This window comes from Macaca thibetana, chromosome 11, assembly GCF_024542745.1.
Source record: "Macaca thibetana thibetana isolate TM-01 chromosome 11, ASM2454274v1, whole genome shotgun sequence".
Taxonomy (NCBI): Eukaryota; Metazoa; Chordata; class Mammalia; order Primates; family Cercopithecidae; genus Macaca; species Macaca thibetana.
Genome location: NC_065588.1, coordinates 55,245,813 through 55,271,935, shown reverse-complemented (window position 1 = coordinate 55,271,935; position 26,123 = coordinate 55,245,813). Strand labels below are relative to the sequence as shown.

At 39.1% G+C, this 26,123-nt stretch overlaps 1 protein-coding gene across 1 annotated transcript in view; it reads left to right on the top strand.

Annotated features, from left to right (window-relative positions):
* LRIG3 (leucine rich repeats and immunoglobulin like domains 3) overlaps positions 1-24,745 on the top strand; it is a 46,937-nt gene extending 22,192 nt beyond the window's left edge. The window contains exons 4-19 of the mRNA XM_050746629.1: positions 5,933-6,064; positions 6,785-6,928; positions 7,947-8,090; positions 8,451-8,594; positions 8,984-9,127; positions 10,012-10,092; positions 10,996-11,067; positions 13,277-13,348; positions 13,835-13,998; positions 16,282-16,602; positions 18,060-18,341; positions 19,629-20,081; positions 20,881-21,039; positions 22,338-22,481; positions 22,579-22,854; positions 24,083-24,745. Of these exons, the coding sequence (XP_050602586.1) occupies positions 5,933-6,064; positions 6,785-6,928; positions 7,947-8,090; positions 8,451-8,594; positions 8,984-9,127; positions 10,012-10,092; positions 10,996-11,067; positions 13,277-13,348; positions 13,835-13,998; positions 16,282-16,602; positions 18,060-18,341; positions 19,629-20,081; positions 20,881-21,039; positions 22,338-22,481; positions 22,579-22,854; positions 24,083-24,327 (2,977 nt within the window). The 3' untranslated portion in view covers positions 24,328-24,745. The remainder of the gene's footprint in view (positions 1-5,932; positions 6,065-6,784; positions 6,929-7,946; positions 8,091-8,450; positions 8,595-8,983; positions 9,128-10,011; positions 10,093-10,995; positions 11,068-13,276; positions 13,349-13,834; positions 13,999-16,281; positions 16,603-18,059; positions 18,342-19,628; positions 20,082-20,880; positions 21,040-22,337; positions 22,482-22,578; positions 22,855-24,082) is intronic.
* Positions 24,746-26,123: the final 1,378 nt, after the last annotated feature.

Here is a 26,123-nt window from a genome sequence, read left to right as displayed (position 1 = left end):
CCTCACTAACAAAGAATATTCCATTCTGTGGTTCTCCTTTCAGACCCCGGAATTAAATTAACACCATTTATATCCACTTAAGAGGGCATGAAGGTTCTTTTGAGACAGTTATGCTTTCTGGAGATTACAGTGAATCAAGAAGTAGAACCAATCATCACACTAAGTGGTCATATCACTAACCTCATAAGTTATATTTTACTGTTGTTAATTTAGTCCAGATTTAGGTTCAAGGCAGGTGTTAAGAGTATCCAGACAAACTAGTACAGTTCTTATATGTGAGAATAACACACTTACCCATTTTCTTAGTGATTACAGATGCATTAAAATGCCAGTATTGAGCTGTTCTGGGCAGTAGCATCTCACACCTGAGCACAGGGAGACCCTAGTCTGCACTCTGTGTCTTAGAAAACCTCCCATATCAGAAGCACCAAGTGCAATGGTAATGGATAGTGAATGAGAACTCCAGTAGAGCTGAACTGGGTCCCTGTGGCCAGAGGCTGCAGAGCTGGAAGAACTGATCCTGTATGTCAGGGAAGGAGGAAAGCACAGTGTGTGCCCTGGAAACCAGAGGAAGTGTGGTGCTTCGCCCCCTAAGTGGGCATCAAGGTCACCCATCATCCTTCTGTCATCTGTCCTGCGTGGAGTTAGGAGCCTCCAATTGGTGCCCTTGCACCTGGTCGTGCCCTCCTCATCCCAGTCTTTCCACCCACAGCCATCAGAGTAGCCTTTCTAGAATGTACGTGTGATTTTGTCACCCTACCATTTGACATCCTCTGGCCCCCTCCCCACAGCTGACCTTGAGATAAAGGTCAAATGCCTGATGTGGTTTCCAGGGCCCAACTTGACAACTCTCATCTCCCAGCGGCCTCACTCTTGAGCCTCTTGTTTCTCCAGTCTCCACCTGTGCACTCTGTACTCAGCCATCAGGTGTTCCTTCATTTCCTCAAAGGGAAGCCTTGCTCTGCTCTCACTTGCCCAAATCTTTGCCTCTGCTTGGAGCACTAGCCTCTACTGTCCCTCGCTGAGCTAACTCATCCCGCAGATCTCAGTGTGGTCGTTTCTTCCCTTCCTTTGGGAAGTTTTGCTGACCTCCAATATTCTCTCTACCACTGTATAGAAGTCTGTCCACAGTACCTCCACTGCCCACTCTTCCTTTCCTGTTGCTGGACTTACCACACTGTGGACAGCTCCCTGTTGCCTGCTATTCTCCCCACTAGACTTTAAGCTCTGTGAGGTCAAGGGGCATGTCCATCTTGCTCATGTAGAACTCCAGCACTCTCAGAGTTAAATATCATCAGATGAAAATGGCAAGCCATGTTTGCCTCTGCATTTTAAAGCTATTTGGCAAAGTCGGCTGAAAAGTGAAATGGGCAACAAAATGAAACCATTATCGTTGGACCCAAGAAGCCGAGGCCAAAATACCTGGGACTCCTGTTTTTCCAGTGGCCTCTTAGAAGCCTGAGGGAACCATCTGGCATTCCTGACCAACCCAAGTCCCCAGGTCTGTGTGTCCACAAGGGACTAATTATACTTCACTTCAGAAATTATTTAACCGTGGAACTCCCTGTACTATCAACAAACATAGAGGACCAAAATATTCCTAGTCTCTAAGATGGATTTGTACGAGACTGAAATACCTTCCAGTATTTAAAGTTTGTTTTGTGATTTTTGAACAATGGAAAGATGGTATTTCCACATTCAGTAATGGAAAAAGGTATTCGGAGTTCTGTTTTTGTTCAAGCGTTGCACGTTTCCTGCCAAAAATATTAATTAACTACAGTGCTTTTTAATGTGTTGATCAAGTTTGGGCTTTATTCCTATTTGGAGAAAAATGAAAGCTGGGGTTGAGTTGAATCTTTGTGGTCTAGAACTGGATATTTTTGACCAACTCCATAAATTTTTTTTTTTTTTGAGGATTTTAGATGATAAAACAGATTTTTAAATCTAGTTTTTTAAGGTAGTTGTCTCCCATTCTTAGCCCTCTTCATTATACAAAGCAAGTTTTTTGTTTGTTCGTTTTGTTTTAAACTGGTGTGGTATATATCAGGTGGTTACTTGCTAGTTAGTCTGAGAGCTAATAAGAAACGGGTATTTGGATTTAATTCAGTTCCATTAGGACAGATTTAAATTTTTGTGATACAAGGACTATTATTCTGGCAGTTGTAAGGGATTTTTGTGCTAGGAAGCAGTGCTGACAAAGACAGCACTGTGCACGCGCCATCTGTAACTGAGCACTTTCACACTGCAATTTAGGAGGTGTGCAGTTCAGGAAATTGCTGGCTTTGGCTGGAGCATACTTTTACTGCAAGGAAAATTTTATTCGTCACTCAAGTAATTGGCAGTTTTAATACCTTGTTCATAATTACCTTATAAACAAACGAATATATAAACCAAAGATTGTATGGTCTGTTATCTAACTTTTAGCCTTATTTGACCAACGTGATAGACACCTGTGGGCCTCCCCGCCCCCACCACCAACTGATTTGCTTTATTTATTGCACACATCCATTGCTGAGTGTTTTGTTTTTGTTGTTGTTAAATACAAATGTAGCTATACGTGCCTGAGACAGCCTGGGGACCAAAACCAGATGCAAAGTTTGAAGGGAGATAGGGCTAGGGATGGGGGAGGGGATAGAGGGAGGGGCACTCAGGCACTTCAGAGTGACTCTAGTGTTTGTAGGAGGACATCCTGCTAATGCAAACATTTGGATTATGCATTTAAGAGAAAACTTTGGTCCCCTAGAGCAGTGTGGTTTTATTTAACCCACACACCCTGACCCTAAGGCCTTGTGGCTTGTCTCCTGGATGGAATCCATCTCCGGGACCTAGGAACTGACTAATTGTCTCACTTGCATTACCCTATACCTCACAGCTAGATCAAGGATTTTATACGCAGGCAAATCCAGATGTGGGAAATGGTCAAAATCAGAGGTCATGGCTGACTTGACTCTAAACAAAAGCCTGTGAGACTTTATGGGAATCTGAAGGGCTTGATATTCATTTGTGACTTGTACGTAGTACTGCTGAATCATCTCTTTTTTAAAACTTTACTATCATCATAAAGTTCAGCTCTTAAGATATACATTGTCTATGCTAGTTACCTGACATTAGATTTTCTGATGACTTGGATTTTAAAGTTGGAAAAAGACAATCCACCCACAGTCCTTAAAGATACTGTGCAGAAGGGTTTTAACAATATTTCGAGAAGCTTTCTGAATTTGTTCTTTAAATATAAAATGTATGCCCGTTTTCTCCCCTTATTCTCTTGTGAAGAAGGTGGCACCTGACAGAAAGTCAGCCATCTGACTCTGGTAGATGGTAAATACATGCAAGCCCTGGGGCCCCCTCTCACCTGCAAAGTGGGCAAGCACAGATTGGGAGGGCCTCTGTTCTGTGGCATTCTTAGTGTTGGCATGATGATGGCTCAGTGAGCCAGGGTAGATTCCCAGATCAGTTTAAAACCAGAAGTTCAGCATTTTTGCAAGGTGGGAAGTAGGGGCCTTTTCAAGGGAGGTACATGTCTGTATAAGAAATTAAATGCCAGAGTATCTTTTATACTCTGTATTCTATGAAAGAAGCCTTAAGGGATTGCTTCAGGAACAATCGGGCTTATTCTTTGAGCTGACTTGGGAATGCTTGAACTTGTTAGGTGAAAAGCCCTAGTTTCAAACTGTTTTGTTATGTCTGTACCAGAGAAATGTTATCATTAAAGGGTATAATATATGAAAAGTGTTTAGCAAAGGGCTTGGCACTTAATCGATCCTCAATATTATTAAATTTTATACACATTCTAAGGGTGATACATAGAGAGAATTCTGCTTCTAAGAATATCTCAGTATGGCAGAGAAGACTGGTGGTGTAAGTTCAACATCAGCTTGCAGCACAAGATTTTGTGAAAATATATAAGAGGTACACCTCGCTTGGGAACCTACTGCGATCGTGAGAGACCGATGAGTTACAATAATGCAGAAGAGCTCAGAACACTATAGAAATCCAGTTTTAGCCGGGCACGGTGGCTCAAGCCTGTAATCCCAGCACTTTGGGAGGCTGAGACGGGCGGATCACAAGGTCAGGAGATCGAGACCATCCTGGCTAACACGGTGAAACCCCGTCTCTACTAAAAAATACAAAAAACTAGCTGGGCGAGGTGGCGGGCGCCTGTGGTCCCAGCTACTCGGGAGGCTGAGGCAGGAGAATGGCGTAAACCCGGGAGGCGGAGCTTGCAGTGAGCTGAGATCCGGCCACTGCACTCCAGCCTGGGCGACAGAGCCAGACTCAGTCTCAAAAAAAAAAAAAAAGAAATCCAGTTTTGGGTACAAAAAACACACAAGATATATTTTGCAAGTTTTATTGTTAGTTGAAGATTAACTGCAGACCATGTACAGACACCAGTGTGTGACTTACATAAGACACAGAATTCTGTTCAGAGCATTCAGATTGTTTCATTGTTCCTTGCGTTGTAAAGAGGAGACCTTTCTATGATTTGTAGATATCCTTTCTACCTTGATGTTATTTTCTCCTGCCAAAAGATGGTCTAAAAAAGACCAAACTTCCTGATCTAATATGACAAGATGGCTTGCACATCCATTTGATTGCTATTTTAACAAAATTGTCATTTAATGCTGCATTTTTCCCTTGGGAGTTACTATATTGATTGATGACTTTTTAAGAACTTTGAAATGGCCTCTTTTTTTTCTGTTTGTTTCTTTCCATTTGTTCAGTAGAACACTCACCAATAGAACTTTACACAATGGTAGAAGCATTCTGTATGTGTGCCATACCATTTGATAGCTACCAGGAGTGTATGGCTATTGAGCACTTGAAATGTGGCTGCTGTGACTAAGGAGCTAAATTTTAGCATTTAATTTGAATTAATTTAAATTTAAAGAGCCTCATGTGGCTCGTGGCTGCCATACTGGACATCATGGTCTGATGTTTAAGACTTTTAATATAAAACATGTTTTGATCTAATTATGCCAAGGGATTATTCAAACTGGAGTGCTCTTATGTAATACTTTTGTACTACTGAAAGGGCTGGAGCATATTCATTGATATTGAAGACTATGGCAGTGCCTTGAAACTTGCTGTTTCTTAAAGAAAAGGGGATCTCTCTAGAATGGTTCTAAAGAATCCCCAATCTGACAAGTATTTTAAATTCATTAGCACCTGTAATATGGGCACTTTTCAACAGAAGAATTAGAAATAGATTAGGAATCAAGAAGGAGGAACAGGGAATTAACTCATCAGTGCCTGGTATGCCACCTTGGTGTTAGGCATTTTGTATACCATTTAATAAGGAGAAGGGAGAAGAGCTGTTAAGAAAAATAGCCAGATGTGGTGGCTCACACCTGTAATCCTAGCACTTTGGGAGGCTGAGGCTGGAGGACTGACTGCTTGACGCCAGTAGTTGAAACCAGTCTAGACAACATAGTGAGACCCCCACTGTACAAAAAATTAGCGAGGTGAGGTGGCACTTACCTGTAGCCCTAGCTACTTGGAAGCTGAGGTAGGAGTGTTCCTTGAGCCCAGGAGTTTGAGCTGCAGTGAGCTATGAGTGTGCCACTGCACTGTAGCCTGGGTAACAGAGTGAGACCCTGTCTCTAAAAAATAACAATAAATAAAAAAATTTTTAAAAAAGAAAAATAGAATAAAGAAACATCCAACCGTTGCCTTTAAGTGCATAGCATTTAGACAGCCATAGCTGCTAAACAGTACCTCAGATTTATATAGGAATGTTTTCCACATATTCAAATATTAGGATTTATAATTTAATGAGTAACTTAAAATGGCCATGGTATTGCTGTTTAACTTTTAAAAGTACTGTTTAGTCAGTTCCATATTTCTGAAGAACCAGTCAGGAATAGAAAATATTTGTCTTCTTTCAGATTGTTGCACCATTAACCTTGTTAACGGTGCTTTCTTTTAATTCTAGGGCTGGAAACAGGATTGTTGAAATACTACCTGAACATCTGAAAGAGTTTCAGTCCCTTGAAACTTTGGACCTTAGCAGCAACAATATTTCAGAGCTCAAAACTGCGTTTCCACCCCTACAGCTCAAATATCTGTAAGTGAAGTTTTCTTTAGCAAAAACTTTCACCTGTAATGAAAATATTATAATGAAAAAATATAACAAACTTTGTCTACTTTACTACTGATGGATCAAAAGTATAATTTATTGACTTGAAATTTGCTGTAAGCTTGAACGACCACAATCTGCAGTTTATTCTTATACTTTCAGGTTATAAAAAAATTACATATTTTTTATTAGAAAACCTAGATGGTGTGAAAAGTGCTCATTTTTTTAAAAAAATCAAAATCAGACCATTGCTATGTATTATTAATAAATGAATGTCCTAAAAAGTGGATATTTATAAAAAAAAAAAGTTGCATCCGTCACATATTTTAATCACTGTTTTCCCAGCAATATGTGTGAATCTTAGCATCTGTCCTTGAGGACCTAAAAAGTAATTTTTTTAAGTTTCTGTTGATGGTTAGGTTCTCTGGAGACTCCTTCTTTTTTTTTTTTTTTTTTTTTTAATTATACTTTAAGTTCTAGGGTACATGTGCATAACGTGCAGGTTTGTTACATATGTATACTTGTGCCATGTTGGTGTGCTGCACCCATCAACTCGTCAGCACCCATCAACTCGTCATTTACATCAGGTATAACTCCCAGTGCAATCCCTCCCCCCCCCGCCCGGAGAATCCTTCTAATACAGAGATGGCCTGCACTTTAACTTGCAAATAAATCAGAAGGAGAAGCTCATCTTTAAACTTTCAACAGGTATCTCAACAGCAACCGAGTCACATCAATGGAACCTGGGTATTTTGACAGTTTGGCCAATACACTCCTTGTGTTAAAGCTGAACAGGAACCGAATCTCAGCTATCCCACCCAAGATGTTTAAACTGCCCCAACTACAACACCTGTAAGTAAAATGTTCTCTTAGATACTGTTTCTCACCTCCCCCAAACCCTTGGTGTCTATTCCTTAAAATCCACAATGTGGCAAAAAGGAGTTTAGAAACAAGAATGTAGCTGCCTTTCCTTTGAGAATTGGAGCTATAGAATCTCCAAATTGGAAAGAGTCTTAAATGTCACCTCGTCACCTCCTCACCTTGTGCCAGCTGCTGCTTGACAAGACACGTTAGATTGTTACTGAACAGTGTAATCATTGACCAAGGCCGGCACAAAAGTGCCATTGTGGCACTGAAAACATCCGCGGTCTCTCAACAGCTGTGGTTTATGAGAATAATACCAGCAACTCCAGGAGTCTCTGATAGCTTAAGTGGCTGTAAAGATCTGTCTCGTTAATAATGGTAGAGCGATCTGTGAACAGACTCCTGCAGTAGTGCAACTTTGGCTGCACATTGCAAACATTTGGGGAGCTTTTAAAAATCTCACTGCCCAGGCCACACCCTAGACCTCTGGGGGTCAGATCCAGGCTTCAGAAATTTTTAAAACTCCCAGCTTGGGTCCAGTATGCAACTAAGGCTGAAAACTACTGCCATAAAGAGAAAGCATTAAACCTAAAAAGAATAGTGAAAGATAGTAACCAACTTGTAAACACATCGTACAGGATAAATTTGAGGCCCAGCTCCTTATAGACCTCATATTTTAGTGTAACATTTAATAATCTCATTCTGGATTGTTTAAAAACAAATCTTAATTTGTTTGTGTCTATCCTGAGTGGACAAGGCTTTAGACATTGAAATGCAGTCTAGTTTCAGTATTTTATTATTCCAAAAACACATGACCCATTTCAGTAGGAAATTCACTCCCTGCTTAACAAATTGAAATTCTTTGCAATAAAAATGTTTAGAAACTGAAAACACTCTATGTAATTGAACACTGACTGGTTTAACTATATTGTAGTAATGACACATTTTATTACTACCTCCAGAATTTAATTGTCATATAAGCTAACTCTTGTAATACTCAATGCAGCGAACTGAACCGAAACAAGATTAAAAACGTAGATGGACTGACATTCCAAGGGCTTGGTGCTCTGAAGTCTCTGAAAATGCAAAGAAATGGAGTAACAAAACTTATGGATGGAGCTTTTTGGGGGCTGAGCAACATGGAAATTTTGTAAGTGTGGGTTATCACAGTTCCTGCTCAGGTAATACGATCATAGAATGCTCAGTGTACATTCAGTAGGTCTTATGTGAAATCCTATGTTAAAAATCTCATTATCCACAATCTTATTTATAATGTAGTATTCAGTTTTGATTCAGGTAATGTGATCGATAATTTATAAGTACCTAAATTTATAACCACCTAAATTATAAGAATATGTATTTTTTTTTTTTTTGCTGACGTCTTCATATAACAAAAGCTTAAACATCTAATAACAGTAGGAATATGTAATAGGTTGTAATCATATGTCCCCTTTGAAGAGACTAGATAATGAAGTTTTGATCCTGCTTTTGATTCTTATTGTAAATGTAGGCACCTGGACCATAACAACCTGACAGAGATTACCAAAGGCTGGCTTTACGGCTTGCTGATGCTGCAGGAGCTTCATCTCAGCCAAAATGCCATCAACAGGATCAGCCCTGATGCCTGGGAGTTCTGCCAGAAGCTCAGTGAGCTGTGAGTTGCCTTTTATTCTCCTCAGGTTTGAGAGCAGGGATCATGCCAGGGCATGAGCTTCTTACCACTGATCTGTGAAATTTTCATAACAAAGTTTCCAAGGTGACAGCTTTTTTCACATGCAACCTAGTCTTATTTTTGTTGTGGTAAGTTGAAGCCAATTCTGTTGCAGTTCTATGGCACATTGGCAAAAGCAATGATGGTTATTTTCAAGCAAAGAGAATGTACTGTTTTAATTCCTGAGATTAGAAATATTTACTTGGGTATTATTAAGGCAGAATTTAAAAATAAGGATTAGTGTAGCTCATACGCTACCTGTCTTTTGGAAAAGGAATCATTGCATTGAATTGAAAAAAGCTATTGTTTGTTTTTCTCTTTTTTCTTTACAGGGACCTAACTTTCAATCACTTATCAAGGTTAGATGATTCAAGCTTCCTTGGCCTCAGCTTACTAAATACACTGCACATTGGCAACAACAGAGTCAGCTACATTGCTGATGGTGCCTTCCGGGGGCTTTCCAGTTTAAAGACTTTGTAAGTTAACACATTTTGCTGTCAGTACACGAACCTAATTGGTTCCTAAATGTGCCCACGTTTCTCCTAGCAGATTTCTTTTGTTGTCAAGGAAATGCGTACAGCCTCAGAAGTAGTGTCTTAATCTTTCCCAGATCAGTTTGATTAAAATGGATCCATTTCATCCATATGTGTTTCGTAAAGGGATTAAAAAGGACAGTAATCAGTTTGTTTTGGTGATTACAGTTAACCTTCTCAGGATCTCCAGGAAATTGGTAACTGCTTAAGAGGGAAACAATTTTAAGTCCACTAAGTTTTCTTTATAAAATGCAGATTAAAAATTACTTAGAGCACAAAGGTCTACAAAGGGCAGTGAAGGAAGATACTGTTTATCATGCCGGTTATATCCTCAACCTGATCTCCGTCCTAAGAGAAAGAAAAGGGAGTTGAATTAATTGACCTTTGAAAAATTTCTCAAATGGTAATTTAAGGTTGTGCAATGGGCTTTTGATTTTTGCTCTGTCAGAAACTTTTGCTCTGTTCACGATGTGAAGCATTACATAATTGAAAGACATGCTGTATACTTTGGCAAACTTCTGCATGTGTGGTTGGAACAGTGGTTTTAAAGTTTAATGTATTTTTCAGACTGTTCGGATCTTTCAGCATGTAATCATTTTGATAGAGAAATTAATAGGGCCAGTGTCAACTTTTTCTGATTTTAGGGGAAAACTTAAAATGTGGTTAAGGGAGTCAGGCAGGGTGTAAGAAGTAAGTTGGAGAAAAAGAGTTTTCTATTGTTTTGAAGGAGGTGGAGATAATGTGGGAAATTAGGAGAAATTTTTTACAAATGATAAGCCACCTGGGTGGTGATATTAGGCTAAAGGGAATGCTTCTTTTAAAATTAGGGATCTGAAGAACAATGAAATTTCCTGGACTATTGAAGACATGAATGGTGCTTTCTCTGGGCTTGACAAACTGAGGCGGCTGTGAGTATGAATTGCCTCATAATTTAGCTCACTCTTCGATTTAAAAATTTTGTCTTCACTGAAGTCAGCTATACAAGTTGACATCATGAAGAGATGAAATCGGTGCTTAATCTGGTTACTACCCTTTATCCTCTCCCCAAATGCCTGCTGTTGCACGCGATATATACTATTAACTTTTTCTTCCTTAGGTGAAAGTGTTTTATTCAACACTTTAGTGTGTGTAATTTACTTTAATATCCTCATAATCATTTTCATCTATGTTGAGGGCTTAGACTTTTGGAATTATCATTGCGTAAAAGTTAGTGCATGCACTTCCACATTTTGAAATTCTCAATCTTGTACTGTCCTCGCAGGAATTTTTTTAATGAAGTAATCTAGTAGCGACTGATAATGCTGTGGTAGGTTACAAGCAAAACGGGATGAAAACATCTTATAATTAGCCATAAAACGGTCTTGCAGGTGGTCATATTGCATGTTTTAAGCCAGCAGTATTCAAATTCACTTCCCTAGAGTCCTAAACTCCTGTGGATGTAGGGTATCCACAGAGAAGGAGGGGAAGGAGAAAACATTCACTATTATCTGCTCTGTTAGTGTTCTGAGACAGTTTACTTGAAATAAAGTCTCTGCCTCTTCCTAAAAGGACTCTGAAAAACAATTTAACTTAATCAGCAGAGTAACTTACTGAATACCTATTTTTGTTGGGCTCTTTGTTGAATGCTTTGAAAACCATGTTGAACTACATTAGTGAACTGGATGGCGTGGGCACATTTTTACAGGATATATTGTTTAATTGAAGAAAATGGAATTGCTCACACATAATTTAAAAAGCAGTTCTGTTTATGAGAGTTCCACCCCCAAAATGGCTTTTTAATTTAAGTGTTCCAATGTAATTTTTTTCCCCAGGATACTCCAAGGAAATCGGATCCGATCTATTACTAAAAAAGCCTTCACTGGTTTGGATGCATTGGAGCATCTGTGAGTAGCTAGAATTCAGTTACCCTAAAGAGAATCTCTAAGATGGTTTTTACTTATGTGTCATGAAAGATAAAACAAACTGGAATGTGATTTTGTTGGCATCCTTCCAGTTCCATAAAATATATTTAAACATCTCCCTATCTTTCTATCTCTTTCTCTGTCTACCTACTTACCTACCTACCTATATAGAAGTGTACAGGTATATGCTTTCCTTTGTATTTAAGGACAAAAGCTGTATCTCCTTAATGGGTTTTTAATTGTTTTTCTCAAACAGTGATTATTTATTTTTTTAAAAAACCTACTAGATGTAGTTCGTTCACTATATGTCAGGTATTGTACCACATATTCACATATGTTGTCTCATTTAATTTTTAATCAGAATGCAATTCAATAGCTATTATTATCTTTATTGTTAAGCAGAGGTTCTAAGAGTTTATTGATTCCATTGGACAGTTAAAGAGATGACTTGGCTTTTAAAGAACAATGTTCCACAATCCTTAAGGGTGACATAGGAGAGTTTTAGCGCTACTTTGAGAATTGTTGGTCTCTGATTGTTGTTTAATTATGAAACATGCAACCCCCTTACCATTGTTCTCTTTTTTCGTTTGTTTGTTTTCTTTTGTTTCTTCTTGACCCATCAGTTAGTAACTGTCAGAAGCAGGACTCAACCCAGAGCTGCCCCTACTTTCACAGTGCCCCTGCATCACACTAGCTCTTGCCTGTACAATCTCTGCCGCTACTCCCAGTAACTCGTAACTCCTGGTACACATTTCTGAAATGTCATTTAGGGGCTCAGAAATTTTCAGCCACTAAGAGAGGAAAGCTAGCTAACATTGATAGGAATCAAAATTTTGCAGCTTTAACTAAGTGAACCAACCAGCTGCTTATAACCATGGTTGTATGTTTTACTCTTGTACAGTAAAAGTACAAAGTAATGTATCACTGTTAAGGAATGCTTGTAGCCAGAAGTTTTAATATCTATTAACCAGGACCAAAGAAGTTACAATTTAAAATACATATTGGGTTCTTCCGTGTGTGCTACGTATTGAGAGTGAAGATTTAGCTGTTATCTATAAACCACTTTGTTGTCACCTTCTGACTGCACCGGTTCTTCTGAGGGAGACTTGGATCGTGAGCCATCCTGACAGTGAATGCGGGAGTTCAAATTATAGTAGAATGATTCTGCAAAGCTGAGTTTTGGAAGGGCAGACCTACATTACAGTATTTATTGAAACCGATTATTTTGAAAAGAAAACTAGCCAAAAGGGTTTGTCATTTGGCCCATTCCATTTCTGGGAAAGTGGAATTAGTGGATCAGTGGAGTATTAATCTCTGCCTCAGTTTTCTTAAATCTCCCTTGATTGCCTCAGCCTCTTCGTCTAGCCATGTCTGGTCCCTTCTTTCTTTGTTTTCTCTTCCCCTTGTCTCGCTCAGTATTCCCTTTGTATACTCTGACCCCTGTAAAGAAAAACAGAGTGGTAATCATTCTGGTGAATACTTCAGTGCAGACTGCTTATAAGTCTCTGTAAAAAGAGAATTAACCCAGAATATATGTTCATTTTATGAATTTCCTGCCTGAAGTATTTGCTTTAACGAGTGTATCTTGTCTGAACGTCTTACTGCGTTTATGTTAGTGAGCTGTGAGTGACAGAATTAGGTTAATGGTTAAAAGCACAGGTTTTGGAATTGAAAATAATTGTTTCAACCCTTACTTTCCCCTTTTGTGCTGAGCTAAATAGTAATACCATCATATTTTGGGTTGTTATAGGAATAAATGCAGTAACACATGTAAATCACTGAACTGAGTGCCTGTCTTCAAAAATACTGTGCAAATGGTGTTTTATAAAAGCATAATTATGAGAAATTTTGTTTGTATATTTAGAAGTTTCTAATAGTTACTAATTTGAATAAAGAGTAGTAGAATAAAATAATAGAACAGCTTGGGCCCTAATGAGTCAAATAATCTGTAAGCGATGACATAAAGTGAATCTTTTTCGCTAAAACACAACCTATCTGTGATACAAAATGCCCTGGTTCTTCAGCACAAGCTTTGCAGTGGATTCTTCTGGGGTTGCCCCAGTCATGTGTTTCAACACATAGAGGGAGTATTTGTTTGGCAAATGGGGTGGGCAGTGTGGGCCCAAACTTTGTCCAAAAGCACGAAATGATGGTAGTTTGCTCTGATGCATTTGATTTGGTGATTTTTCAGAGACCTGAGTGACAACGCAATCATGTCTTTACAAGGCAATGCATTTTCACAAATGAAGAAACTGCAACAATTGTAAGCTTTTCTTTTCCTTCTAGGAGTCTGAAAGTATAGAGGGGAAAGCTGTCATATGGTGTGTCACCCTAGATTATGTATTTATAAAAAGTGCCTGGCACATTCTTAACATTATTTAATTTTTATACCAGACAACAAAAAAGGAATTTATTTGTTCTTTTTGTTGAAATGAGTTTTTCTTTCTATTTTAAATTTGCAACTTTGTGGGACCAAATATAGTACAGTCACTCAATAGAGTAGTAATTTTTCAGTCGTAAGGAACTTTTGATAAATCAACACCTCTGTCTCTGTGGGACAGTAAGAACAACAGAAAATCATGCTAGATACATTTCTTGTATTTTAAAATGGACCGTAGAATACTTATTCCATGGGATGTGTGTATTCAGTTTCCAAATTCATTGCTTTGTTAATATTTACTTGGGTTTAGTTTACTTGTAGAAATCTGCATTTCATACAGAACAAATTGAATATAATTACTCTCCTCAGGCATTTAAATACATCAAGTCTTTTGTGTGATTGCCAACTAAAATGGCTCCCACAGTGGGTGGCGGAAAACAACTTTCAGAGCTTTGTAAATGCCAGTTGTGCCCATCCTCAGCTACTAAAAGGAAGAAGCATTTTTGCTGTTAGCCCAGATGGCTTTGTGTGTGGTGAGTATAAGTATTGCCCTTGCCTTTTATTTATTCTTCTTTTTTCCCCTCCCATTTATCCAAATAATGGTTTTGAATAGATTTATGATCTCTTTATAAAGCTTTTATTTCTGCTGAGGTAGAGGAAAATGGGTCTATAGTTTGCTGATTATTTTAATTTCACAGATGGGAAAGAGAGTTTTCTAAAATTGCTTCATCTTTGTTTTGGCATCAGGATGGTGTGGTGGAAAAAGAATGAAATTGGATCTTGAGAGAATGGAAGGATAATCCCAGCCCTTCTACTTAACTTAAATTCCCTAAATGTTAGTCTCTGCATCCATGAAATGGGGACTCTCTCTTTTCTTCTCTTCCCAACTCTGAGGCTTGTTGGGAGGCTTACATGAAAGAGAGATAATTATTAATGATTTATGGGGTGCTAAAAAATTATTGGTAGGTAACATTTACAAGTAATAGTAAATGTGAATTTATTATAAATAATTTTAAGGTCCGTTGTTTTAGCATCCAAGAATCTCAGCATTGGAAATCTAGTTACCTAAACTTTACATAGCTGGTTAGTAGCAGATCTGGATTTAAAAGAAAAGTATTCATCTCTGGTGCAATTTTCTATCTATTACATGATGCTGCTATTTACTATTAGCTGTCATGGAGACCTCTGTAAAAGTAAATATGTTTTATAAAACAATAAATCAGAATTTGCTTATATTTAAGCATGGGTGTTAAAATATTAAGAACCTTCTTTTGCATTGGCATTTAAAAGTTTACTTAAAACTGCTTTGTCCACGATATATATTTTTAGGTTGCAGCATTAAGCAGTGCCAGTAGTTTCTGGAAATAAAACCTCTGATGTAGCTTTTGGAACTGAATAAGCTTTTGGCATTCATCTGTCAGGGCCTGAACTGCTCCTTTCCCATGGTCCTTATTTCATAGTTTTTTTCGTCCCAAGATCTGATCCCCCTATTACTTTGAAACACATATATAGTGTCCATAGTTTTTTTCACTTCCTTGTGAATCTGAACATCAATTTATTAGATGAGAATTTCAGAATAATACAGAAAAGAAACCACCTCGATTACAGTATGCAGACATTGAAAAATAGCAGCATTGGAGTTATCAAAGCATCCCCCATAACCCACTCAACACACATAAAAAGTTTTTTCAAATAGTAGTAGCACCCAAATAGTACACTTTGGTAGATCTCAGATGTTTCCTTCTGAGTTTACATCATCATCACTGAGAAACTGAAGTTCAAAAAGGTAACTTTTCCAAAAAGTAACAGAGCACTAAAAATAACTGTTTAGAATGAAAGAGTTGCTTAGCTCTAATTATAATGTAGCTTTTTTTTTTTTTTTTTTTTTTTTTTTTTGAGGCGGAGTCTCGCTCTGTCGCCCAGGCTGGAGTGCTGTGGCCGGATCTCAGCTCACTGCAAGCTCCGCCTCCCGGGTTCCCGCCATTCTCCTGCCTCAGCCTCCCGAGTAGCTGGGACTACAGGCGCCCGCCACCTCGCCCGGCTAGTTTTTTGTATTTTTTAGTAGAGACGGGGTTTCACCGTGTTAGCCAGGATGGTCTCGATCTCCCGACCTCGTGATCCGCCCGTCTCGGCCTCCCAAAGTGCTGGGATTACAGGCTTGAGCCACCGCGCCCGGCCTATAATGTAGCTTTGACAGGGTAGCACAGCAGCATGATTGGCCTCTCAAAGCTCCAGGCCGAAGCCAGTGTCTTACAGTTTGTTTTAGAGATGCTTTTTCTTTTGCTATCAGCTTTTTTTTTTTTTTGGATCTACTTAAAGTACTGCTTTTTAATAGTGGTTCTGTTTTGGTAAATGGAGTGTTAATGGCTGTCTTTGTTGAGTAATCATGATTGATGTTTGATTTCTTAATTTTGCTGCTCCTTATCTGGGGAGAACATGGGAACAATTGCAGTTTCGTGATAGTAGTAGCATTCAGAAATGATCCATGAGCCTGGAAGTTTTTAAACTGCCTTCTTCTTGTACTTATACAAAGCATAAGGGGTCAGGAATAAACTGTGGGTTTTCTGATAGCCCCAAAATAACAGTCTTTTCTCAGGTAATACTGATTGATAAATAGATCTCCATCTGTATTCGAGATGAATGAGTTACTTTATAAACTCTCATTTCAACACGGGGACTGCTAGTCCATCTGGAAAACATACACAAAGGGTAAAACCCAGGCCGCTGTTTTTGCATTTCTTGGTGTTCAGATTTGAGTAGTATTTGGACTCTTGAGCCTTAACATTGTTTTGTCTCCTCCTCTCCATTTTGAACAGATGATTTTCCCAAACCCCAGATCACGGTGCAGCCAGAAACACAGTCGGCAATAAAAGGTTCCAATTTGAGTTTCATCTGCTCAGCTGCCAGCAGCAGTGATTCCCCAATGACTTTTGCTTGGAAAAAAGACAATGAACTACTGCATGACGCCGAAATGGAAAATTATGCACACCTCCGGGCCCAGGGCGGCGAGGTGATGGAGTATACCACCATCCTTCGGCTGCGCGAGGTGGAATTTGCCAGTGAGGGGAAATATCAGTGTGTCATCTCCAATCACTTTGGTTCATCCTACTCTGTCAAAGCCAAGCTTACAGTAAATAGTATGTGATCTGACTTTTCCTTTAGCATTTAAAGATACCTTTTAGAAATAGAAAGCACCTATTTTTCTCTCTTAATCTTAACCCTGTCTTTTCTTCTCACAGTTCCCCACCTGACTCTTCCTTTCCCTACCTTTCATTCCACAAAATTAAGATTCTTGGTTATTTGTATCTAAACCTGCAATTATGTTGAAGATGACACCGTACTCAGTGTGGTGAGTAACACAGAGATGAACCAGACATGTTTTGCTCTTTTGTTTTCTTTTTCTTTTTTTTTTTGAGTCGGAGTCTTGCACTGTCGCCCAGGCTGGAGTGCAGTGTTGCAATCTCAGCTCACTGCAATCTCCACCTCCCAGATTCAAGGAATTCTCCTGCCTCAGCCTCCTGAATAGCTGGGATTACAGGTGTGCGCCACCATGCCTGGCTAATTTTTTGTATGTTTAATAGAGATGGGGTTTCACTATGTTGGTCAGGCTGGTCTCGAATTCCTGACCTCGTGATCTGCCCACCTCGGCCTCCCAAAGTGCTGGCTGGGATTACAGGCATGAGCCACCGTGCCTGGCCATGTTTTGTTCTTTGAGAGTTTACAGTGCAGTATACTGATCTGGAAGGCTGCAAAGCGTCATGCTGGACGCACAGTGCCTTTAATTCAGAGATGTGTGTGTGAATCCTGCCACTCCTGCATGATTTTCAGCAGATTACATCTCTGCCTCCAGTTCCACATCTTTTAATTAGGGATAATAGGACCTGCCCCCTGGAGGCATTATGCTCATTCAGTGAAATAATGTGTGTAAAGGATGTAGCAAAATGGCTACAAGGTGTAGTGCTCAGTAAATGCACTGTTAGCCACTGTTAATGGAAGTCTATTCTTGTTTGCTTTGTGTGGTAGGTATACAGTTTTACAGTAGGATGCTTGCCACTTTATCATTTAACTGTCTGTATCTGCCATGGTAGAAGATTTTGAATATGATTCATTAATGCATTCACTCAGCAAATAATGGCTGTGACCTGGCACATAGAACAGTTTAGAGTTTAAATTGTAGAATAAAACATGTATCAAAAGTCACAGAATGTTAGGGCTACCAGGAGGGACTTAAAAAAAAAATAGATGAAGTGAATGGTCAGGGTACAAAGAGATTAATTGATATGCCCAAGATCTCACAGTTCATTACTGAGGAAACTAAAAAGCGGCAGAAAATAGCAGGAAGACCTTCATTCTGAGAATCAGATGACCTGTGTTTTATCCTGACTTCATTGTTTCTGGGTCTGTAACCTTGAGCGGGCTTTTAATCTTTCCATCTCAACTTTAGTTTCCTTGACTTGAAATTGAAATTAACCCCTGCCCAATCTATGTCAGGGACAATCTGTAAGTATCAAACAAAAATAATAAATAAAAAGGAATGCAAGTGAATCTCTAAGACTCCATTGGGCTAATGCCTATGTTGTTTCTCTGATTTCAGTGCTTCCCTCATTCACCAAGACCCCCATGGACCTCACCATCCGAGCTGGAGCCATGGCACGCTTGGAGTGTGCTGCTGTGGGGCACCCAGCCCCCCAGATAGCCTGGCAGAAGGATGGGGGCACAGACTTCCCAGCTGCACGGGAGAGACGCATGCATGTGATGCCCGAGGATGACGTGTTCTTTATCGTGGATGTGAAGATAGAGGACATTGGGGTATACAGCTGCACAGCTCAGAACAGTGCAGGAAGTATTTCTGCAAATGCAACTCTGACTGTCCTAGGTGGGTGAATTTGTTAAGATTCTGTAGTATAAATCAGTCTTGAAGATACTGGCTCATCCAAGGTCTCTAACTACCAGAAGTTGTGAGAATAAGAGAGGAAGATCTAGGGGGCGTTGCCTTTCCCTAGGAAGTATTAATGCAAATGGCTCTTGAACACTTTGAAGTCAGGGATTGCATGACAGCCTCAAGTCTGGCCACTGAGGTGAATCCCTGTCCCCTCCATCCTAAAGAGAGGGGCCAAGCAAAATTTGTGATGCTTTCCCTTTTAGGGGAGATCACCCCCCTCTAATTTCCCCACTGTGCTGTCTATATTGGTAGTCTTTTTTTTTTTGAGACGGAGTCTCGCCCTGTCGCCCAGGCTGGAGTGCAGTGGCGCAATCTCGGCTCGCTGCAAGCTCCGCCTCCTGGGTTCACGCCATTCTCCTGCCTCAGCCTGGCAAGTAGCTGGAACTACAGGCGCCCGCCACCTCGCCAGGCTAATTTTGTTTTTGTATTTTTAGTAGAGGCGGGGTTTCACTGTGTTAGTCAGGATGGTCTCAATCTCCTGACCTCGTGATCTGCCCACCTCGGCCTCCCAAAGTGCTGGAGTTACAGGCGTGAGCCACCGCGCCCGGCCTATATTGGTAAACGCCATAAAGAACGTATTTAAAAAATGTAGGAACAAATTGGGAAGACCTTACTCTCTTCGCTCAGCCTACCATACCTCTCTGGAATTTTTTTTCATCTTTTACCTAAACAAATGCTTTTTAAAAATGTAAACACAATTATTATTCATGTGTCTTTGAAAGAGCTAATTAAAGTAACCTATTAAGATACTAAATAATAAAAGTAAATTATTGTCAGAGTTTTAATATAGGCCTGGGCATCCAGCCCAAAAAAATTGCACTTAAAAAACTTAAGCATTCTTTTTTTTTATTTATCAACATACCCTTTTTTTATTTATCAGCATACCCTTGTGCTTGAAATTATTTTTATACGTTCTATTTTTAAAAAAGGTTTTGTTTCCCACTCTCCCCGCCACCACCAGCTTCCCGACTTTTGCAAAAGTGAGGGAAGTTGAGATTTTAAAAATAGTAGATATTATGCTTAACCGGTGTTATGAGTTAATGACAGCAGAATAGTGAAATACTGAATGTTCTGTATGTTTAGGCTCTTAAAAAAGCCTATCCAGTAAGTTGTGGGAGAATAAAATTTTAGGTTGCAATTTGAATAAGTTTAAATGCTACATTTTATGATATGGAAACTAAATGTTATTTGCGAAATTAAAAGCATAACTTATTATTTCAGAAACGCCATCATTTTTGCGGCCTCTGTTGGACCGAACGGTAACCAAGGGAGAAACGGCCGTCCTACAGTGCATTGCTGGAGGAAGCCCTCCCCCCAGATTGAACTGGACCAAAGATGATAGCCCCTTGGTGGTAACCGAGAGGCACTTTTTTGCAGCAGGCAATCAGCTTCTGATTATCGTGGACTCAGATGTCAGTGATGCTGGGAAATACACATGTGAGATGTCTAATACCCTGGGCACTGAGAGAGGAAACGTGCGCCTCAGTGTGATCCCCACTCCGACCTGCGACTCCCCTCAGATGACTGCCCCATCGTTAGACGATGACGGATGGGCCACTGTGGGTGTCGTGATCATAGCAGTGGTTTGCTGTGTGGTGGGCACGTCGCTCGTGTGGGTGGTCATCATATACCACACAAGGCGGAGGAATGAAGATTGCAGCATTACCAACACAGGTGTGTAAACAGAAGCTTGGCACAGGTCACGGGAGTCGTGTATTTGTGGTTCTGCAAATACTTCTAGAACGTGTGTCTTGCAGTCTGAGTTCATCTCAGAAGGGTGACTCATTTTTTTCAAGCTGCAGAAATATGGTTCGCTAAAAATAACACTCCAGCCCCAAAGAAAGCTGATGTTTAAAGATTAATACTCTTTGTTAAAATGACATCAGAATATCCTGTGGCGGTGAGATGAAATCCAAGTCACTGACTAAAGTATTTGTAACTCCTTCATAAGATAGTGATGGAGAACCAGGAACAGCCCTTTAATGATGAGGTTTACTTTCTGCAGTAGTTGTGTGTCTTGTTGTGTATGTGTGTGTGCATATACTTAGATTGGATTTTATTAGTGGAAGAGGGGCTGTGACTTGATTAGTATGTGCAAAGTCAGATATTGATTGATAATATTAAGCAGAGAATATGGCAATAATCAAGCTTAATTTGAAAGCTTAGATACTGTCCCATGAAAATTCTTAAGCCTTCAGCCTTTTAAAAAATCTTTGTAAACATTTGTTGTTTTGAAATTTGGGAGGTGCATCCAACGGGTGATAAAATAGAAAGTCAGCTTATACTTCCCGGAGCAACAAAGTCCTAATTTACCATTCCAGAATACTGTACAATCGAGATGGGTTTGCCACAGTAGATCCCCCCTAATTTGATGTACACAGAAGCCAAAATTAAGTCTATGCCATTCCCCTGGGATACCTATGGGACAATTACGATCATTCTTGGTTAATAAAATGCTGCTGTTTTATTACAGATGAGACCAACTTGCCAGCAGATATTCCTAGTTATTTGTCATCTCAGGGAACGTTAGCTGACAGGCAGGATGGGTACGTGTCTTCAGAAAGTGGAAGCCACCACCAGTTTGTCACATCTTCAGGTGCTGGATTTTTCTTACCACAACATGACAGTAGTGGTAAGTGTTTAAAATGAACGTGGGCTGTAATTGTTTTGAAGTCATATGGTGGAAGACTCAGATACGATATTCATTTTCACAAGATATTGATAACACTGACATTTAGGACCTGGCCCAAGATCACTAGCAAAGTTGAAATTGTATAGTTCTATACCCTTCTCTTAAATACTAGGAAACAAAATAAATTTTTGTTTCTAACAATAAAAACAGACTAGTGGGTTTAGAAAAATGTAATTATTCCATGTGTAAAGGATGTTCATATATTCTTTATGTTATAAATGTTCTTTGGCCCTGAACGTTCTCCTTCCTTAAATGATATTGGTTACATGAATGGGCTTAACAGTCAAATGGTTTACATTATTTTCTTTTGAGAAGTCTATTTTTTGTTTACTTATTTTTATTTATTTATTTTGAGACGAAGTCTCACTCTGTCACCCAGGTTGGGATGCAGTGGCGTGGTCTTGGCTCACTGCATCCTCCACCTCCTGGGTTCAAGAGATCCTTCTGCCTCAGCTTCCCAAGTAACTGGGACTATAGCCATGTGCCACCATGCCTGGCTGATGCTTTCTTTTGTTTTGTATTTTTAGTAGAGACGGGGTTTTGCCATGTTGACCAGGCTAATCTGGAACTCCTGACCTCAGGTGATCTGCCCACCTCAGCCTCCCAAAGTACTGGGATTACAGGCGTGAGCCACCGCGCCCAGCCTCTTTGAGAAGTCTAATTCTGACCCTTGCTTTCAATGCTGCATGGTTTCGAGAATAATAATGGAGACAGCATAATACAAGAGCACAGGTTTTGTACAAGACCGACTCCTACTACTTACTCCATGTACTGTGGGGCATGTGGAGTACTTTCTGGTGAGGTACTTGTGCAAATGAAATGAAAATGGAAAACTATGTGGTGCTAGGCACATATTAAGGGCTCAGCAAGTGGAAGCCATCGATGTTATTCTAAAATATATGACCAACTTTTCCCATAAGTATTTATTATACGCTCTGTGCTAGACATTGTAGTTGGGAGAGAAGTATATTTGTTTTCAATTTCACAGTTTCATCAGAGATGAGATAAATTAAAAGTGCTTGGCAAGTCACAGATAGCATAGAGTTAGAGGATCTGAGCATAGAAGTGAGTATTCTGGTTTAAAATGTTTAAACCCCACTGTAAATTTTTGCAGTTTTATGGTCTATGTGATGTTCTAGTCAAACTTTCATCCATAAATATGGAAAATGCCAAAATTGGGGAGAATGTTGAATGGCACTTGAATAATTGGATCAGTGACTAAGACTTTTGTTTCAAAGGGACCTGCCATATTGACAACAGCAGTGAAGCTGACGTGGAAGCTGCCACAGACCCGTTCCTTTGTCCCTTTTTGGGATCTACAGGCCCTGTGTATTTGAAGGGCAATCTGTATGGCTCAGATCCTTTTGAAACGTATCATACAGGTAGGTAGTTTTCTTGCCTGAGTACAGTTCTGTTTCTTAGAGACTTCTAGATGTGCTAACCGCAATCTCCTTCTGTTATTACCCCCAAATTAAAAAGGTTGCAGTCCTGATCCAAGAACAGCTTTAATGGACCACTATGAGCCCAGGTACATAAGGAAAAAGGAGTGCTACCCATGTTCTCATCCTTCAGAAGAATCCTGCGAACGGAGCTTCAGTGATATAGCATGGCCCTCACATGTGAGGAAGCTACTTAACACTAGTTACTCTCAAAATGAAGGACCCGGAATGAAAAATCTGTGTCCAAACAAGTCCTCTTTAGATTTTAGCACAAATCCAGAGCCAGCGTCAGTTGCCTCGAGTAATTCTTTCATGGGTAAGTTTATTAAGTTATCAGGTACCTCGTCTGAGGATCCGTACTCCAAGTTGTATGTGAGAGAGCAATGAGAGCCTTGAATGTCAAACTGGTAAAAAATGGTTTCTTGAATGAGGCTGCCATGACATCCGACTAGGTCATGTAAATGCCTCTAAAAGCAAAGTCAGAGGTGGGATTTTACTTGATGATGTGTTTAATCTGTAACTAAGCCTCAGGAGCTTTCTGGGTAGCACTGTGTGTGGCATCTACTCCAAGACAAGGGTTTGGGGAGGACTTAGGAGCTCAGCTTGTCAGCCATGTGGAAAAAGTGGTTTTGGGCTCCCACGGCCTTTGGGGTGGAGTTGTGTGCTCTGCATGATTGTGGTTTAGTATGTCTGGTGGCTTCCAAGTGAACCCGCAGTCGAAGGGTGGAAAACAGCATCCTACCTAGCAACAACTGTTAGTCTGACAAGCTGGACTACCTTTGGCAAAGAAAACCAGCCTTAAGGTCCAAGTCAGTGGTGTTAGATGCTGGCTGGCACTGAGATTAGCTTGTGAATTTTTTCGTCTGATGCATGGGGATAATAGGATGGAAGAGCTGAGGTCATCTTTTCACTGAACGGAGAGATGGGAAAATCAGCCACAACTTGCCATGTTGACAATAAAAAAAAGGGAGAATTTTCAAATGTTTTACCCAACTTCTATGAAATGTTATGTTTTATCACAGTGTAATTATTTATATTCCTTTCTGGAAAAAATTAATATGTTTTGTATGACTGAGACAAGAATTTGATTCAGTTGAGTAATATTTTGCTACAGTTAATGAAGCAAGGGCAGGACATAGGTTTATTTTGAAAGAAAATTTGTATATTTAGCTCCAGTTAATTGGATGTTACTGTCCAACGCATCCTTCACCGAAATTGGTGGGCTCTCAACTAGGATATGGGGGAACTTATATTGGGGAGCTTTATTGCATGACCATTAACATCACTGCAGGTCACAAGAAATGATAAATAAGAGATGCATTTGTTCAGTGAATGTAAATATGAGGGAGGGCAAATGTCTTTTGCTCCATTCTAGAAGTGATCTGTCTGTAACACAGATGTACATGTATGAGTGCCACAATGTGGACTTGTAGAAAACACTTACTCATATTCATGGGGTAAGATGTTTCTTCATTTGCAATGGGTTTTATTGATTCACATGCTAGCAAAGGGACCCCTGTGCTCAAGGTGTTTCTTTCTTTCAGGTACATTTGGAAAAGCTCTCAGGAGACCTCACCTAGATGCCTATTCAAGCTTTGGACAGCCATCAGATTGTCAGCCAAGAGCCTTTTATTTGAAAGCTCATTCTTCCCCAGACTTGGACTCTGGGTCAGAGGAAGATGGGAAAGAAAGGACAGATTTTCAGGAAGACAATCACATTTGTACCTTTAAACAGACTTTAGAGAACTACAGGACTCCAAATTTTCAGTCGTATGACTTGGACACATAGACTGAATGAGACCAAAGGAAAAGCTTAACATACTACCTCAAGTGAACTTTTATTTAAAAGAGAGAGAATCTTATGTTTTTTAAATGGAGTTATGAATTTTAAAAGGATAAAAATGCTTTATTTATACAGATGAACCAAAATTTCAAAAAGTTATGAAAATTTTTATACTGGGAATGATGCTCATATAAGAATACCTTTTTAAACTATTTTATAACTTTTTTTAATGCAAAAAAGTATCTTACATAAATTAATGCTATAAATCATGATTATTTTATGTATTTTTATAATGCCAGATTTCTTTCTATTGAAAATGAGTTACTAAAGCATTTTAAATAATATCTGCCTTGTACCGTTTTTTTAAATAGAAATTACTTCATTATATTTTGCACATTATATTTAATAAAATGTGTCAATTTGATGCCAAGCCCCATTTATACAATAACAATTTTTATTATTTTCAGCACAACTTAGGCTTAATTAGTTCACATTATGACGTCTCAAACTGATGGGAATTTTATTCAGCCCGTTAAAGTACGAACAAAAATGACCGTTCTTTCTACCTCCCAGGATTGTTGTAATACAGATTGAAATCAGATTGTGCATATGCAAGCACAATTGTAAACGAGAAGGAGCTACAGAGATTTAAGGTACATTAATTTATTTCTAAACCTATGAACAAAAAAAGATTTGTTGTTATAATCTGGTGTAATATAGTACAACTACCATTCCATCAATCACTGCTCAATTCATGATTCTTTAATTATAATAATGGTTTACATGGTCCAATGCCTTATGCTTATCAAGTAGTTTCACTTTTGCCGTCCCTTTTCTTACAACAAGCGAGTGGTTTATTGCACATGTCTATAGCTAAAATGGCTATTGCAGAGGTGGACTTTCATGTGCTGTTCCAGGTTATAATGAGATGCTGCTAGAATTGTTTTCTGTTTTTATTGATTTTCTGCTGGAAGAGCAGTTTGTATATAAATGGTACTTCTAACCTAGTCTTGAACAATTACCGAAATATTTTCTTTGATCATCAAGGTTTGGTTAAAAACTAAGTATAAAATTTGTTACTTAAGCACATAAAACTATTTAAAACATTTGTTTTAAAACAGTATTTATTGAAAAGTGTAATTACATGACAGGCATATAATATACACAGAAAAATGAATATAACAATAGTTTCAAAACTAGATGACACAATTCAAAATAATTGAATGGAAAAGCAATTCAGTTTAATTCAGATTATCAAACTTTCTTCTTTAGTAAATTCTAGCACATATGTGTAGTTTAAAGAAAAACCCTCTTGCTCAATATAAATTGGCACAAAAGAAGTTAATATAGCACAATAAGCTTTAAAAATCAGCTAACCTTCAAGGTGTGAATCTATGCCATTGTCTTGTCTTTGAACTAAACTGAAAGCAGCTATTCAAAAAGCGGATTCTTCTTAGAGAATATGTCGAGGGTAAAGTCTTCCAGCTTTTAGTAAGTTTTGAGCTTTGTTGCTTGTGAGCCAGAAGCCTGGAACCCAGATTGCAGTCGATTTTCCTGCTTGAATGTAGACGCCAGAGTCAGAGTCCAAGACAGGAAGTTGATCCTTCCTTGGGCCACCAGTGACTAAGTACAGAGAAGTAATTTGGTATACTTTGGCTTGATCATATTGCCAGATTTTCAAAATTTTATTGTTAATTTGTCTTCATTATTGCCAGATGGGGCCTTTTTCAGTTATTATGAACTTCTTTTAAAGGATTTAATTTTTCCATACTTCAGCACAAAGGTTTAAATCATTAATGCTT